Consider the following 13716-nt stretch of genomic DNA (forward strand, 5'->3'; position numbering starts at 1 on the left):
GACTATGTGTGATATGTGAGGAAAAAGCCGAAAAGGCTACTTCCTTTTTTAAATGTATTTAACCCTGCAGACATTTGAAAACCCTTTGGAAGTTTGAGCTTTTAGTTTAAGTACAATTAGAAAAAATATTATTTAAATATAAATTTATTTAAAAAAAATATATTATATTATATATAAATATATATTGTATATTATATCATATTTAAAAAAAAGATATTGACACAAAAATGGGTGAAAATTAGATTAGAAAATAATTTGGTTATAATGATATTTTAGAAGTACATAAAAAATAGAAAAATATTTGTAAAATATTATTTAAATATAAATTTATTAAAAATATATAATAATATATATTATACAGGACTGTCTCAGAAAATTAGAATATTGTGATAAAGTTCTTTATTTTCTGTAATGCAATTAAAAAATATTAAATATTAAAAGAATAAAAGGCTTGCAATATTTCAGTTGATTTGTAATGAATCCAGAATGCATGACATTTTCGTTTTTTTAATTGCATTACAGAAAATAAAGACTTTATCTATATTATATCATATAAAAAAATACAAATAAAGATATCGACAAAAAAATAGGTGAAAAATAGATGAGAAAATAAATTGGTAATAATGATATTTTAGAAGTATATAACAAATATTTAAAAAATATATATATTATTTAAATATAAAAGTATTAAGAATATATTATATATAAATATATATTATATCATATAAAAAATTAAAAAATAAAGATATTGACAAAGAAATGGGTGAAAGTTAGATTAGAAAATAAATTGGTAATAATGATATTTTAGAAGTTCCCTTCTTGTTCGGGGGGGAAGCGTCTGACCCACCGTTCATCAGAGCGTAGGTGAGGATCATCACCGAGTTGTTGAGGTGGCGGTTCTCCTCCCGCACCACGCTGAGCGTCGCCCTCTTCTCCGGCTCCGACGACTCCCGAGACGTGATGCCGGACGACAGGTAGATGATCACCATGTCCGTGGCTGGCGGCGCAAAGAAAACCCCAAAGAATGAACCACGCATCACGGGGAGGAATCCAAACTATGCATATCGCTTGTTTACTTCATTTGTTGTTGTTATTAAGACAATGAGATTAGATTTGTTTAGCTTCGACAGTTGTGCATTTTTTTAGCAGGCAAATAAATAAAAAAAGATTAGGACTTAAAAGATTAAGAGATGCCTCGATTTAGTTTTATTTTATATATAAAACCACGAAAATAGATATTATAAGATGGCGGTGACGTGTAAATCACTCAAACTTCATTGAGACGACTCTACTTTTCGGATATTTCATCCCATCTCACTCTTTTTCACTCTCATTTCCTCCCATTTCCACCGCCTGGCCCTCTGGGCAACAACTGCCTTGCGTCAAGATAACATTAAATGAATCATAAATACTCTCTCTACATAGTTCATGTGTACATGACTATTCTCTGGTGTTTAATGAAGTCTCTACAGAGGTGTGTAGAGCCCATCTCCAGTGTTCTAATGGTACATTGTGTTATCGCCTTAGAAGACTAGCGGAGGGGTAGAAAACCCTTCAAAACCCTTTTTATGTGAGCGCAGCTGAAAACAGTTATGCTGGTGAGAGAAGCTATAAATCTGGCCTTCATTTGATTAATATTTACAATAAAAATCATTATTTATAACCTCGTCAATGTCTTGACTATATTTTATATTCATTTAAAAATTAATTTGATAAATAAAAGTGAGAGCTTTCATGGAAAACACCACATTCTCTGGGTGACCCCAGACTCCTGACCGGTCGAGTATATTTCTAAGTGCCGCTCGTCGAGGCGACTCACTGGTGCCGTGCTTGCAGAGGCCGCTGGTGTTGCGCAGCAGCTGGAAGGCCTTCTGGAAGCCGGCCGCGTGCTGCGTGGCCGCGTCCGACGCCTTGATGTTGGAGACGAAGGTGCTCATCTTCCTCTTGGTCTCGCGGGTGGCTGGAGAGAGCAGGCTCTTGTAGCACTGGTCCAGGGAGCAGGAGCGCACCGCCTCCGCCACCGCCAGGATGGAGATCTGCAGCGAGGACGACGACACGTCGGACCGGATCTTATGCTCTCAAACACGTCATAATGGCGCTCAAAGCGGGGAAAGGGGTTTGATTCCCCGCTCCGCCGACCTTGTCGTGCTCGTCGACGGCGTTGAGGATGACCAGCGCCGAGTCCCTGGCGATCTGCAGCTGGGTGTCGGTGACGGCGGCGCCGTGGTCCACCATCACCACGATGTGTTTGGATTGGGGCGCCACGGCAGACACGTACACGGGCCTGGAGGAGCACGCACGCACGCATCAGAATACCCACAATGCACCAGCATTACCGAGAGGTCTCCTTCCCCTTCGCTGGTGTTTTTTGTATTCTCTTTATTTTAAAAAGGGGGCCGTGTAAAACATGATTGTACGTCACCATGTGATGCTCCGTACCAGATTATAGCGAGCGAGAAAGTGAGGTAGCGACAGAGACAGAGAGAGAAAGAGAGAAAGCAAGTGAGAGAGAGAGAGAGACAGAAAGCGAGTGAGAAAGAAAGTGTGCGAGAAAGCGAGAGAGAGAGAGAAAGCAAGCGAGCGAGAGAGAGAGAGAGAATAGAACGGCCTAGAGGTGTGACATTCCAACAGGCTTTAGTGGTGCAGGGCCACATTCCTGCCATGTGTGTGTGTGTGTGTGCGTGTGTGCGTGTGTGTGTGCGTGAGGGCGGCGTGCCACCCATCCGCCCGCCACACAGTGACACTGTGAGTGTGATAAAAGGGGAGGAGCTAATGTTCCTGTGAGCGTGACAAAAGGGGAGGAGCTAATGTTCCTGTGAGCGTGATAAAAGGGGCGGAGCCAATGCTCAGACCTGCTGCGGTGCTCGTAGACTCCTTTGCACTGGAACTTGTGAGCGGGGAAGACGGTGAAGATGCCCTCCTCCGAGCTGAAGTACTGCCACTTGATGCCCGGGTTGGACTTCAGGTTGTCGGCCAGCACTGGAGAGAAGGAACGGAGAGAATGAGAAAGGAGAGAGAAACGAGGGGGGGGGGGGCTTTATCCATGTTACATAACGCAATAACGCAGCTGGTGAATCCATGAATTTGGGGAAATGGAGCGGAAGATTCTCTAGCGGCGTAAAAAATGATGTAATCCTGTGATTATAGATTATAGATTGACAAAGTGGATGCAACTCTAGATCAAAGGACTATGATTGACAGTTAGACGGTTGGTTTTTTTAAGAATGTTTATATTTAGGCATATTTGTAATTTTCATTTGACAAGTGATATTTTTTTCGCCCCCACCATTACAAAATTACATTGCAAGTTTTTGGAAAAGTTTGAAACCGGTTCTCGTTAGCAGGTGATCAATTAAATGTGATCTCTTTCGCTCTCTTCCTCTCCCTCTCTCCTTCCTTCCCTCCCTATCTGACCCCCCTCTCTCCCTCTCCTCTCTCTCTCCCTCCCTCCCTCTCTATCCATCACTCTCTCTCTCCTCTCCTCTCCTCCTCCTCCTCTCTGACCCCCCTCTCCTCTCTCCCTTTCTCTCCCTTCCCCCCCCCTCTCTCTCTCTCTCTCTCTCCCTCCCTCTCTCTCTCTCCTTCCTTCCCTCCCTCTCTCTCTGACCCCTCTCTCCTCCCCTTGAAAACATAAATGGAAAAAAAGTCAAATTGAAGACGAGAGATGGAAAGACTAGAACGCGGTCTTGATACAATTACTCTAATTTCAATCAGCTCCCCTCTTTTCTTCCCCTTCATTCATCATTCTCTCCCTCTCTCCATTAACCCTCCCTCTCTCACCCACTTCCTCCCCCCTCTCTCTGTAGCCAGCTCGTTTGGACTGAGACGAGACAAACGGGAGAGAATTTATGTGCCGGGGAACCTGGGGGGTCAAGGAGGGCCCGAGTGTGAGGGATGGGGAGAGGAGGAAAGGAGGAGAGGAGGAGAGAAGAGGAAGAGGAGAGGAGAGGAGGAGGGACTTGAACTCTATAACACCCGACCAATGGCAACGTCACGTTATGAACGGACGTCGCTAAAAAAAAAAAAAAATCCAACCAGAGGAAAAACTTTAGAGACGGAAGAGGAAGAAAGTGTGAGCGAGGGAGCGACGGACTCTCCTTTTAATTTTTCAGAAGATAAGGAGAACAGATTATCCAACGGCTTCATTAAAAATCTTGGTTGCCATGGCAATCGCTGTTAAATTATTCAAACATCTGGCAAGAAACAAGACGTCCAGAAATAAATGAAAGTCTGAAGTTCTAATGGTTTCCGGCTTTGTGTTTCCACATCGTTAAAACCTGTTCAAGTGTGTGTGTGAGTGTGTATGTGTGCGTGTGTGTGTGTGTCTAACAAACCCGAGTTGAGGTCCCGTCCGGGGTTGAAGGCTCGGCTGTTGACGTTGGGCGAGAGCCGGTCGCAGCAGATGGTCTTGGAGACGTTGGTGTTGAAGTTTCCATCAAACCTAAAACACAGAAACGGGCGTCGTGTGAACATGTGTGTGAGGAACGTGAGGAACACGCGTGTGAGGAACAAGCGTGTGAGCGCACCGACGACGCGTTTAAGAGGCGTCGGAAGAAACGAGACGGCGTCGCCATCGGCAACGTCTTTAAAACACGACCGCCTTTCATTCCGTTTCCAGAGCTCGTATCTGGAGTCGAGAGTTAAGAGTTGCAGAGGAGCAGCCCGCTCTGCACCAAGCCCGGGCGCTTTGATCCCTCCCTCCCTCCCTGGCTCAGCAACACACACACACACACACACACACACACACACACACACACACACACACACACACACACACACACACACACACACACACACACACACACACACACACACACACACACACACACACACACACACACACACACACACACACACACACACACACACACACACACAGGCTCCCTGGGCTTGCAGACCTGGCCCCGGGTTTTGACTGACAGGTGCTGTGATGCAGAAGCTGCGTTTGAACTTCACTCATTTGGCGTCCCGTAAGGCCGAAGTCATTACTATTCTCCTTCAACTCACTTTGCATAGAGACGCTCGGCATTAAAATGTGTGCCGGATGGAGGGAAAAAAAAGAGAGAATATATTTGCAGCTACATCAAAAACACACATGAGGATGAGGACAAGAGAGAGAGAGAGGGAGAGAGAGTAGGGGGGGGGGGCTTCGACTGTGATCAAACATTTTAATGAGGGCATGAAAAAAAAAGTGTTTGCAGTCGTGCCGGACAGACACGAGCCCCAGCAGCTCCCGCTTGATTTCATTTACACGCCATAAAGAATATAAGCCCATCAGAGTGCACGATGCTTTAAATAATCATGCTGCCATTGAATATGCATATTAATAATTAATTGTTGGAACGCTTGTTTGATTAACATACCACCCGCAAAAAAAGGTTGGTTCTCTGTGCAGCGATTAGAAGAGGAGAACTCAACCGGTCATGTTCCAGTGAGTTGAGATTAAACATTAAGAATGTGGTGAAAATACTGCAGAAATGTGACAAAGATAAGAATCCAGTCAAGGAACGCCGGTTCCTCTGCTGTTGACGTGTCTGCACCGGGAGGTCTGAGCCCATCCCCTCCTCTGGATCCACACCGTCACACTGCGGCATCAGGGAGGATCCACGAGGGCCGGGGGGCACAGAAGGCGGAGTACGGACTGGGCCAATGGGACGAGAGGGACCGGAGCCCAGGGGCCAATGGGACCAGAGCCCAAAGGTACCAGAGGCCAGGGTCCAACGGGACCAGAGCCCAAAGGTACCAGAGCAAAAAGGTACCAGAGCCCAGGGGCCAAAGGTACCAGAGCCCAACGGGACCAGAGGCTAGGGGCCAAAGGGACCAGAGCCCAACGGGGCCAGGGGCCAAAGGGACCAGCGTGTCCCACAGCACTGGCTGTCCCTGAAGGGGACCCTTGAACTACGGAGGTTTTTAGGCATCGTGAATGTTCCACAAACCACAGTCAGGAACGTTGGGAGCGCTTCAGGAGAAGGAGCCTTTTAGTTGGGCAGGTTTTGAAAAACCAACAATACGATGACTGCCGTGGTTTAGGCCCAAGTCTGCATGGAAACAGGCCAGATAGTGGAGAGCCAAAGACCTTGAATATCAGCAGAGGGGAGGAAGGAAAATCAATGAGAAAGGATCGGAAGGAAGATTAAGAGACGGGAGGGTGTCATGAATCGGAGAATAAATAGAAGTTTAAGGATAGGCGGAGAAACAAAAGGAGAGATCGCTATTCAGAGGAACGAGGTACACCTGTTAAAGCCACTGAAACAAACCTGCCTGATGGGTTTGGCATCCCCTTCTCTAATGTGCAAACACTGGTATCATCATCATGCTGACGGAGCACCCAGGAGATCAGATTGATCAGGAGTGGCTCGCCGGTGCGGGATAGACTCTTGATCCGGACCGTAAATCTGCCCAATAGCTCAGATGGTGAGAATTCCTCTTCAGAAACACGAGCCCAGTATGCCGTCCTGAACCTGTGAGTTTAATTTACGAGTGGAAGGTATTGGGACATTCTGCAATATCATCCCTCCATGTGATGTGATATTACGTTATCTGGTGTTCTGCCTAGCAACCCAGACCCACGCTACGTGTAGAAGACTTTGAGGTGAATAGATTGATCGTAGATCTGTCGTGCGATATAAAAGAGACCCGTTTACACGACCGATAAAGCTTTCTTAGAATGTTTAGTGTCAAACAAAAAAACACTAGATGTTTTTCGTTAGAATAGATGGAACCAAAACTACTTTAATGGATTGGTCAAACATATTATTCCCATTAAAAGAAAAAAAATCTTTCCCGAAAAGAAAAAAGTCATATCGATTGTATGTGCCTGTGGTATTGGGGAAAGTCGATCGCATTAATGCATCTCTCAGGATATATTGTAATAACTTTGGTGCCTTCACTTTCTAGTAATGTGGAGAACCTTTGGATTGAGGGTCAACAGGCTGCAGATAGTGCTTTACGGACCGCAGGTCCAAGTTGTGTTGGGTTTCCTCAACCTGAATCTTCTTCTATTGTGTGTGAAGCACTTTGCGTCGCACAACAACTCTTCATGGTTATATAAATATCTTTTTTCCTGGCACAGTCCATTCAGAGCTCATTTCATTACACCTAGTCATGCGTAGAACCTTTGGATTGAGGGTCAACAGGCTGCTGGTCAAGTAGTGTTGGGTTTCCCTCAACCTGTATCTTCTTCTATTGTGTGTGAGGCACTTTGCATCGCACAACAACTCTTCAGGGTTATATAAATATCTTTTTTCCTGGCACAGTCCATTCAGAGCTCATCTCATTACACATAGTCGTGTGTAGAACCTTTGGTTTGAGGGTCAACAGGCTGCAGATAGTCCTTTAAGGACCGCAGGTCCAAGTTGTGTTGGGTTCCCCTCAACCTGTATCTTCTCCCATTGTGTGTGAGGCACTTTGCATCGCACAACAACTCTTCAGGGTTATATGAATATCTTTTTTCCTGGCACAGAGTCCATTCGCAGTTCATCTCCTCAAGAAGCGGCCGGTGAAACGAGACCATAAAATCGCCGTCTGGGCGCGCTCCCAAGCACACTTCTCTCTTTAACAACCGCATCGCAAGTGGAACCGTTGAAATGAGCACCTGGAGATTGCATGTTCAAAATATAAAAACACACACACACACACACACACACACACCAACTCCCACGAGTCACATACGCGTTCTATGTTTAGTCGCGGCCGGTTGTTGAGGCCGAGCCGTGATTAAAGCATGCCGCCGGGCGCTAAGCACTGCCCTCGGTGGCCTCCCCTGTGAAGCGATAGCCCGTGAATCACCTGATCCCCCCCCCCCCAATACCCCCCCACCTCTAAACTGACTGACCTGACTGAGACCCCCAGAAGCAGCTGATGCCTGAAACCAGCGAAGGACACCCTGAAGTGGACCACCTTCCCCGGTTCTGGCACAGATCCCGCTCAACCGGGAACACGATATCAGTTCATTTACTTATTTTATGTCTTTATTAGATAAGACGCTTCGTAAAAGAGATGCAACTAAATCCCTTGAGCGGATGGAAGGGAGGTCGCCGTTGACCTTAACTGCTGAGCCATAATCTGTTGTCCATTTTCTTTTCTTTTAAAGGTTTAATAGTTTGAACAAGGCTGTATCGGGCTTGAACTTCAACTGTTTGCTGATGATGTTTGAATATACTTGGATAATTTGGATCAGGATTTGTTTTAGTCCGATAGCAATATCTATATTTGAGAGTTTCAAAAATGAACAGGCAACAGGCAGATATGAATTTCTTCATTAAACAACATGCGTACACATCTTTGATAATGATAGATTGATGATCAGGAAACGTCAGCTATGGTTTCAGGTCTTTTTCTTATCGGTTGATTCTAAAATTATTGCTCTGGTTTAACTCATTATTTTAATGAGGACAAAGATTTTTTGTTTAGCATTCAAAAACTACAGTTCCCATTAGCCTTGAGACGTACAGGAGGAATATATCCTGACCCAACCTGAGAGGTGCTCGGCTCAGGAAGAGAACGATAAAGTATTCTAAGTATCTCGTGATCAGAAATGAACCGAAAAAATAAAAAGCAGGGGAGCTTTGTGCCCGTTTCCTCCCTGAGGAAGAGGCTTTGAAGTTCAGGGATCTGTCAGAGTCGGCGTCAGTTTGGTCTGTCCGTCCATCCTCCCTCCACTCTCCACCTGTGTGACCCCCCCTCCGCCCTTCCTCGTCCTTCCTAGAGTCTTGTATCATCTTTTTCCATGATTCCTCAATGATTTTAGAGCGCACATGTCTGGCCGTTAATAAAACGTGCGTCCACGTGAACAACTGTTGAATGCATGTGCAGCATGTGCACGGCTACAGGTGGCCACCACTGGCCCGGCGCCAGGCAAAGAAGAGTCAGGTGACCTCGCAGCCTCGCAAAGACTTCAGAGAGAAATAACTGGCGACGTCGGCTGATAAAAGGGGGGGGGGGAGAGAGAGAGAGAGAGAGAGGATGGTGATGGGTCGAGGCAGCTGCTGCTCTGTAGATTACGACTGAGAGCAGCTCTCAGCTTTGAACTGTTTTTCGCCTGCTGGAGTTGCTGATTGGCTGAAAAGATGCATCTACAATGGAGGCCGAAGCCATTTTAAAAACTTCTTCAGCAGAGGACTCAAATATTCAGTCTCACTCAATTTCATACAAATATTGTGTGACCCGTTTATCCAAAAAAAACCAAAGGAAGAGCCGGAGAATGTTGCTGTGGAGAGAGACATCTAGACAACCGTGTGTGTGTGTTTGTGTGTGTGTGCGTACTACTTGGCATGTATGTATGTATGCATATATGTATATATGTCACGTATGTATGCATGTATGTATGTATGTTTGGTATGTATGTCTGGTATGTGTGTAAATATATATATATATGGTCTGTATGTATGCATTTATGGCACGTATGTATGTAGATATGGTATGCATGTTATGTATATGTGTGTATGTATGTATGTGTGTATATATGTTATGTATATATGTATGTGTGTATGCATGTATGCATGCATGTATGCATGTATGTATGCATGTATGCATGCATGTATGCATGTATGTATGCATGTTTGCATGTATGCATGTATGTATGCATGTTTGCATGTATGTTTGCATGTATGCATGTATGTATGCATGTATGCATGTATGTATGCATGTATGTATGCATGTATGTATGCATGTATGCATGTATGTATGCATGTATGCATGCATGTATGCATGTATGCATGTAAAACAAAGTCACTCACTCCATCATGGAGGCCGGGATGGAGCAGCAGTCCTGTATGGCGGTGAGCGGCGAGGTGAGGTGGGCCGTGTACGAGGCCTCCACCACCTGCTTGTTCCGGTTCACTACGTCCAGGTAGCGGTTGAACTTCTCACGGATCTTTTTGGCCAACTGCACAAAGCAAAAACAAGAGGCACGGCAACACGTCAGTGATTAGCGGAGAAAACGTGACCTTATACATTCGTGTAGATCAATTTATTAAATACACAACTCCATATCCAGTCGCTAGTGCTTCGTCACTATGTTTTTTTACATTTTCTTTTCCGTCTGGTTCTCAATTTCATCTCCTCTCCTCCTTGTTGTCGATTCCTTTTTTTACGGTGACCTCGGCTTTCTTTATTTCCGTCTTTTTTTTTAGAATACAAAAAGCTAGCCTCAAAACGCAACGCCCCGTTTTCACCAACAACGAGCTGATGGATGTAAAGTTAACATTGACGTGCACGTCGGTGCACACAGAGCTGCCTCTGTCTTCACGGTGACTCCACAAACCTCACCGCCGGCTGTTTCCCACGGTTACGCGTGTAGCCGTGTTCCTCTGTGTTGTGATGGACTCGTGTGTAGAGCGGTGGGCGTTGCATGAACTATAACCCGTTAATTGAAAGTGACTCGGAGGGAATCAACCTCAAAATAAAAAGGGATGAACCTGAAATAAGACGACATGTGTAAATGAAGATTTCAGTAAATAGATAAAATGGTGAAAACTACAGGATGATGTCATAAAAAATTTAATTTCTGACTTGAATGGCGACACTTCCTGTTTCCTGTTCTCCTACCGTTCCTGAAATGTCACCGTGTGTGACGGCTTCATCTACCCGAGGGGTGACAGCCGTAACCACTAACACACACACACACACACACACACACACACACAGTTATTCTAATTACACAAGAGCCAGGATTGTAGCCGAGGTTCCCGTTGAGGGAAACATCTTTTTCTCTTTGTTGACCTCTTCTACACGAGAGAGACTCGCCCGACAGGTTATGCTGATTATGACGAACTCCCGGCAGCCTGGAAACGCTCGGGGCCGTTTGAACACGAGGTTTTGTGCTAGTTGGCAAAAGAAAAGGACTCTGACTCATCGAGGAGGAGCAGACGATGCTCCTGCTCATCCAGGAGGAAGAGGAAGAGGAGGAGCAGACGATGCTCCTGCTCATCCAGGAGGAAGAGGAAGAGGAGGAGCAGACGATGCTCCTGCTCATCCAGGAGGACTGGTGCTGGTGGCTGTTTACCAGTCTGTTGTTTATTGTCACTCTTCCAAGATCCCCGACGCACGAGTGGAAACACACACACACACACATAGAGAGACACACAAACACACACACACGTGTTTTAACTCGACTTCTTTCTTTATCAAATCCAGGTCCAAACAAATTGACTTATTGTGGATTCATTGTCATCAAAAAGGAGACGCTCTGTCAAGCCTTCACATTCTGTCTGACTGCAGCTGGGCGAGAGAGAGAGAGAGAGAGAGAGAAAGAGGGAGGGAGAGAGAGCTAGAGGGAGGGAGAGAGGGGAGAGAGAGAGGGGTGAGAGGGAGAGAGAGAGCGCTAGAGAGAGAGAGGGGTGAGAGGGAGAGAGAGAGAGAGAGTGCGGAGAGAGAGTAGAGGTGAGATAGGAGAGAGAGAGAGAGACAGAGAAGTGGGAAAAACAACTGGACTTCAAAGCCAATGAGACAGCAGCCGCAGCATTTTAATAAACCACCTCATTCCTCTGATGGAGAGAGAGTGTGTGTGTGTGTCTGACTACTGCTGATGAACTGAACGCTGCACAACACTAGAGACACACACACACACACACACACACAGGTACTCACTTGCTGCACTTCCGTCTCTCCGTTTGATGTTTTCTCGTTGTAGGAAAACGAGTTGAAGATGGTCTGTGGAGAGAGAGACGAGGTTAGATCTCATCCCATCATGAGACATCTCATACAACCATATAAACCATTTAAAACACCATTTATCACCACGTAAAGACGCCGCCACGCAGAGAAAGTCCAGAAATCAACCATGTCGTCCAATCAGAATGCTTGATGCTCCTTTCTAGTATATAATAGCATTTTGATTTGTCACGGTGGAAGTAAATAACATATATATACAATCAAATTATATATATATCTTATATATACATATAAATATATATATATTGTAGTCTTATATATATATATTATATATATAAGATATATATATTATATATGTGTATATATATAATATATATATTATATATATATATATTATTAATATATATATATATATATATATATATCTTATATATATAGTTTATATTGTTATGTGAATATGAAGCAGAGCACTACATTGAGGCGTGGAGAAACCCCATCCTCCTGTCACCTCAGACATGACACACACCAAGAGACCAATTGTAAGAGCTGCCACACACACACACACACACACACACACACAACAGGTTGGTGTTGCACGGTAAGCCGCCCCACTGCACACAAAGCCTTAAATCACCGGGTTCTCGCTGCAGCGATTTCCTGCTGCCCGTCCGCCCCTTTTGTTAACACACATTCCAGAGGACACCGATTACCCAGAATGCACCACAGCCAACTAAACTGGAGCCGATTCACGACGGACCGACAAACGCTCCACTGCCAAGCGGAGCAAACAAAGTGTCATAGGTTTCACACACTTAAAGGGAAGTCGGAGAAGTTTCTTTACGATATTACAGCCTTCAAAACATCGGAGGACTAAAACCAGGATGCTTTAAAAAAAGCTCACACACACACACACACCTTTTCTTGGTAGGAAAATAAGAGAAGGTCCACAGATGTAGAACTGTCAAATAAACAAGAACACACACACACACACACACACACACACACGGAGCTGCCTCGAATCAACGGGAGTCTTCAAAACAAAAGACAATCAACATGGGGAGAGGGATAAAGACGAGAATGGAGAGACTCTTCGGTTTCCATAGTGCCAGGGCGATGCAATACTGAAACATGGAGAACAATTCCCGAAGAGAGAGAGGGAGAGGGGGGACGGAGCGAGAGGGGGAGAGGGTGTGAGGGGAGAGAGAGGGGGGAAGGAGAGAGAGGGTGTGAGGGAGAGAGAGAGAGGGGGGAAGGAGAGAGACAGAGACACATATAGAGAGAGAGGGGGGGGCATAGAGCGAGAGAGAGAGAAAGAGAGAGCGAGCGAGCGAGTCCTGTTGTGGATCAGCCATGGGGGGGGGGGGGGTCGTCTCGGCGCTCTGTGTTTGTTGAGCTGCTTTGTGGTTTCACAGCTATGGAGCCGCCGGGGGAGGAATGCAGCGCGGTGAAACCAGAGAGGCCTGAGGCCGGCCACCGTGAGGAGCCTCCGCTGACCCCTCATCACACACACATGCACACACACACACACACCAGTAGGGAAAGGAAAGACGTGCACGCCGGCTCAGCTCACTGCGTACCTCCTCCGGGTAGAGCCGTGCATTGTGGGAAAAACACACGATGAAGAGGAGGAAGAAAAAAGCAACAGTGAAATGATCCCGTGGAAGTCGAGAGACGTGTTCCGCTCACCGTGTGCGTGGAAATGTTTCTAAAATGTATTTGGAACTAGCATTATAATGATGATAGATAGACTAAATATAACACACACACACACACACACACACACACACACACACACACACACACACACACAGGGTTCATACACATGTTGACTAATGGGTTTCCAGGACTTTAAAACAAATTTCCATCACCAGACAATTTTTTTTAAAAATCTTAGCGTAGACATGAAAAAGTGAGAACATTTCTTATTTAAACTAACAATATTTTGATTAAAGAATAAACATTTATGTCTTTTCAGTTAAGGTGCGTTCACTTGCAGCGCGGAAAATGTGCGTGAATGAAGGATCATATGCCGGCTTATATTTTGAGCGTCATTCTTTTAAAAGTATATTAATTATTTAAAACTCTGCGTAAATGAACATGTGA

At 45.2% G+C, this 13716-nt stretch overlaps 1 protein-coding gene across 1 annotated transcript in view; it reads right to left on the reverse strand.

The window, feature by feature from the left end:
- Positions 1-13716, reverse strand: part of cachd1 (cache domain containing 1) — a 63802-nt gene that overhangs the window by 20676 nt on the left and 29410 nt on the right. The window contains exons 2-8 of the mRNA XM_056414874.1: positions 11590-11652; positions 9738-9886; positions 4335-4441; positions 2853-2979; positions 2140-2284; positions 1820-2036; positions 848-997 (exon numbers count right to left, since the gene is read on the reverse strand). Coding sequence (XP_056270849.1) covers positions 848-997; positions 1820-2036; positions 2140-2284; positions 2853-2979; positions 4335-4441; positions 9738-9886; positions 11590-11652 — 958 coding nt within the window. The remainder of the gene's footprint in view (positions 1-847; positions 998-1819; positions 2037-2139; positions 2285-2852; positions 2980-4334; positions 4442-9737; positions 9887-11589; positions 11653-13716) is intronic.

Source organism: Pseudoliparis swirei, chromosome 5, assembly GCF_029220125.1.
Source record: "Pseudoliparis swirei isolate HS2019 ecotype Mariana Trench chromosome 5, NWPU_hadal_v1, whole genome shotgun sequence".
Lineage (NCBI taxonomy): Eukaryota > Metazoa > Chordata > Actinopteri > Perciformes > Liparidae > Pseudoliparis > Pseudoliparis swirei.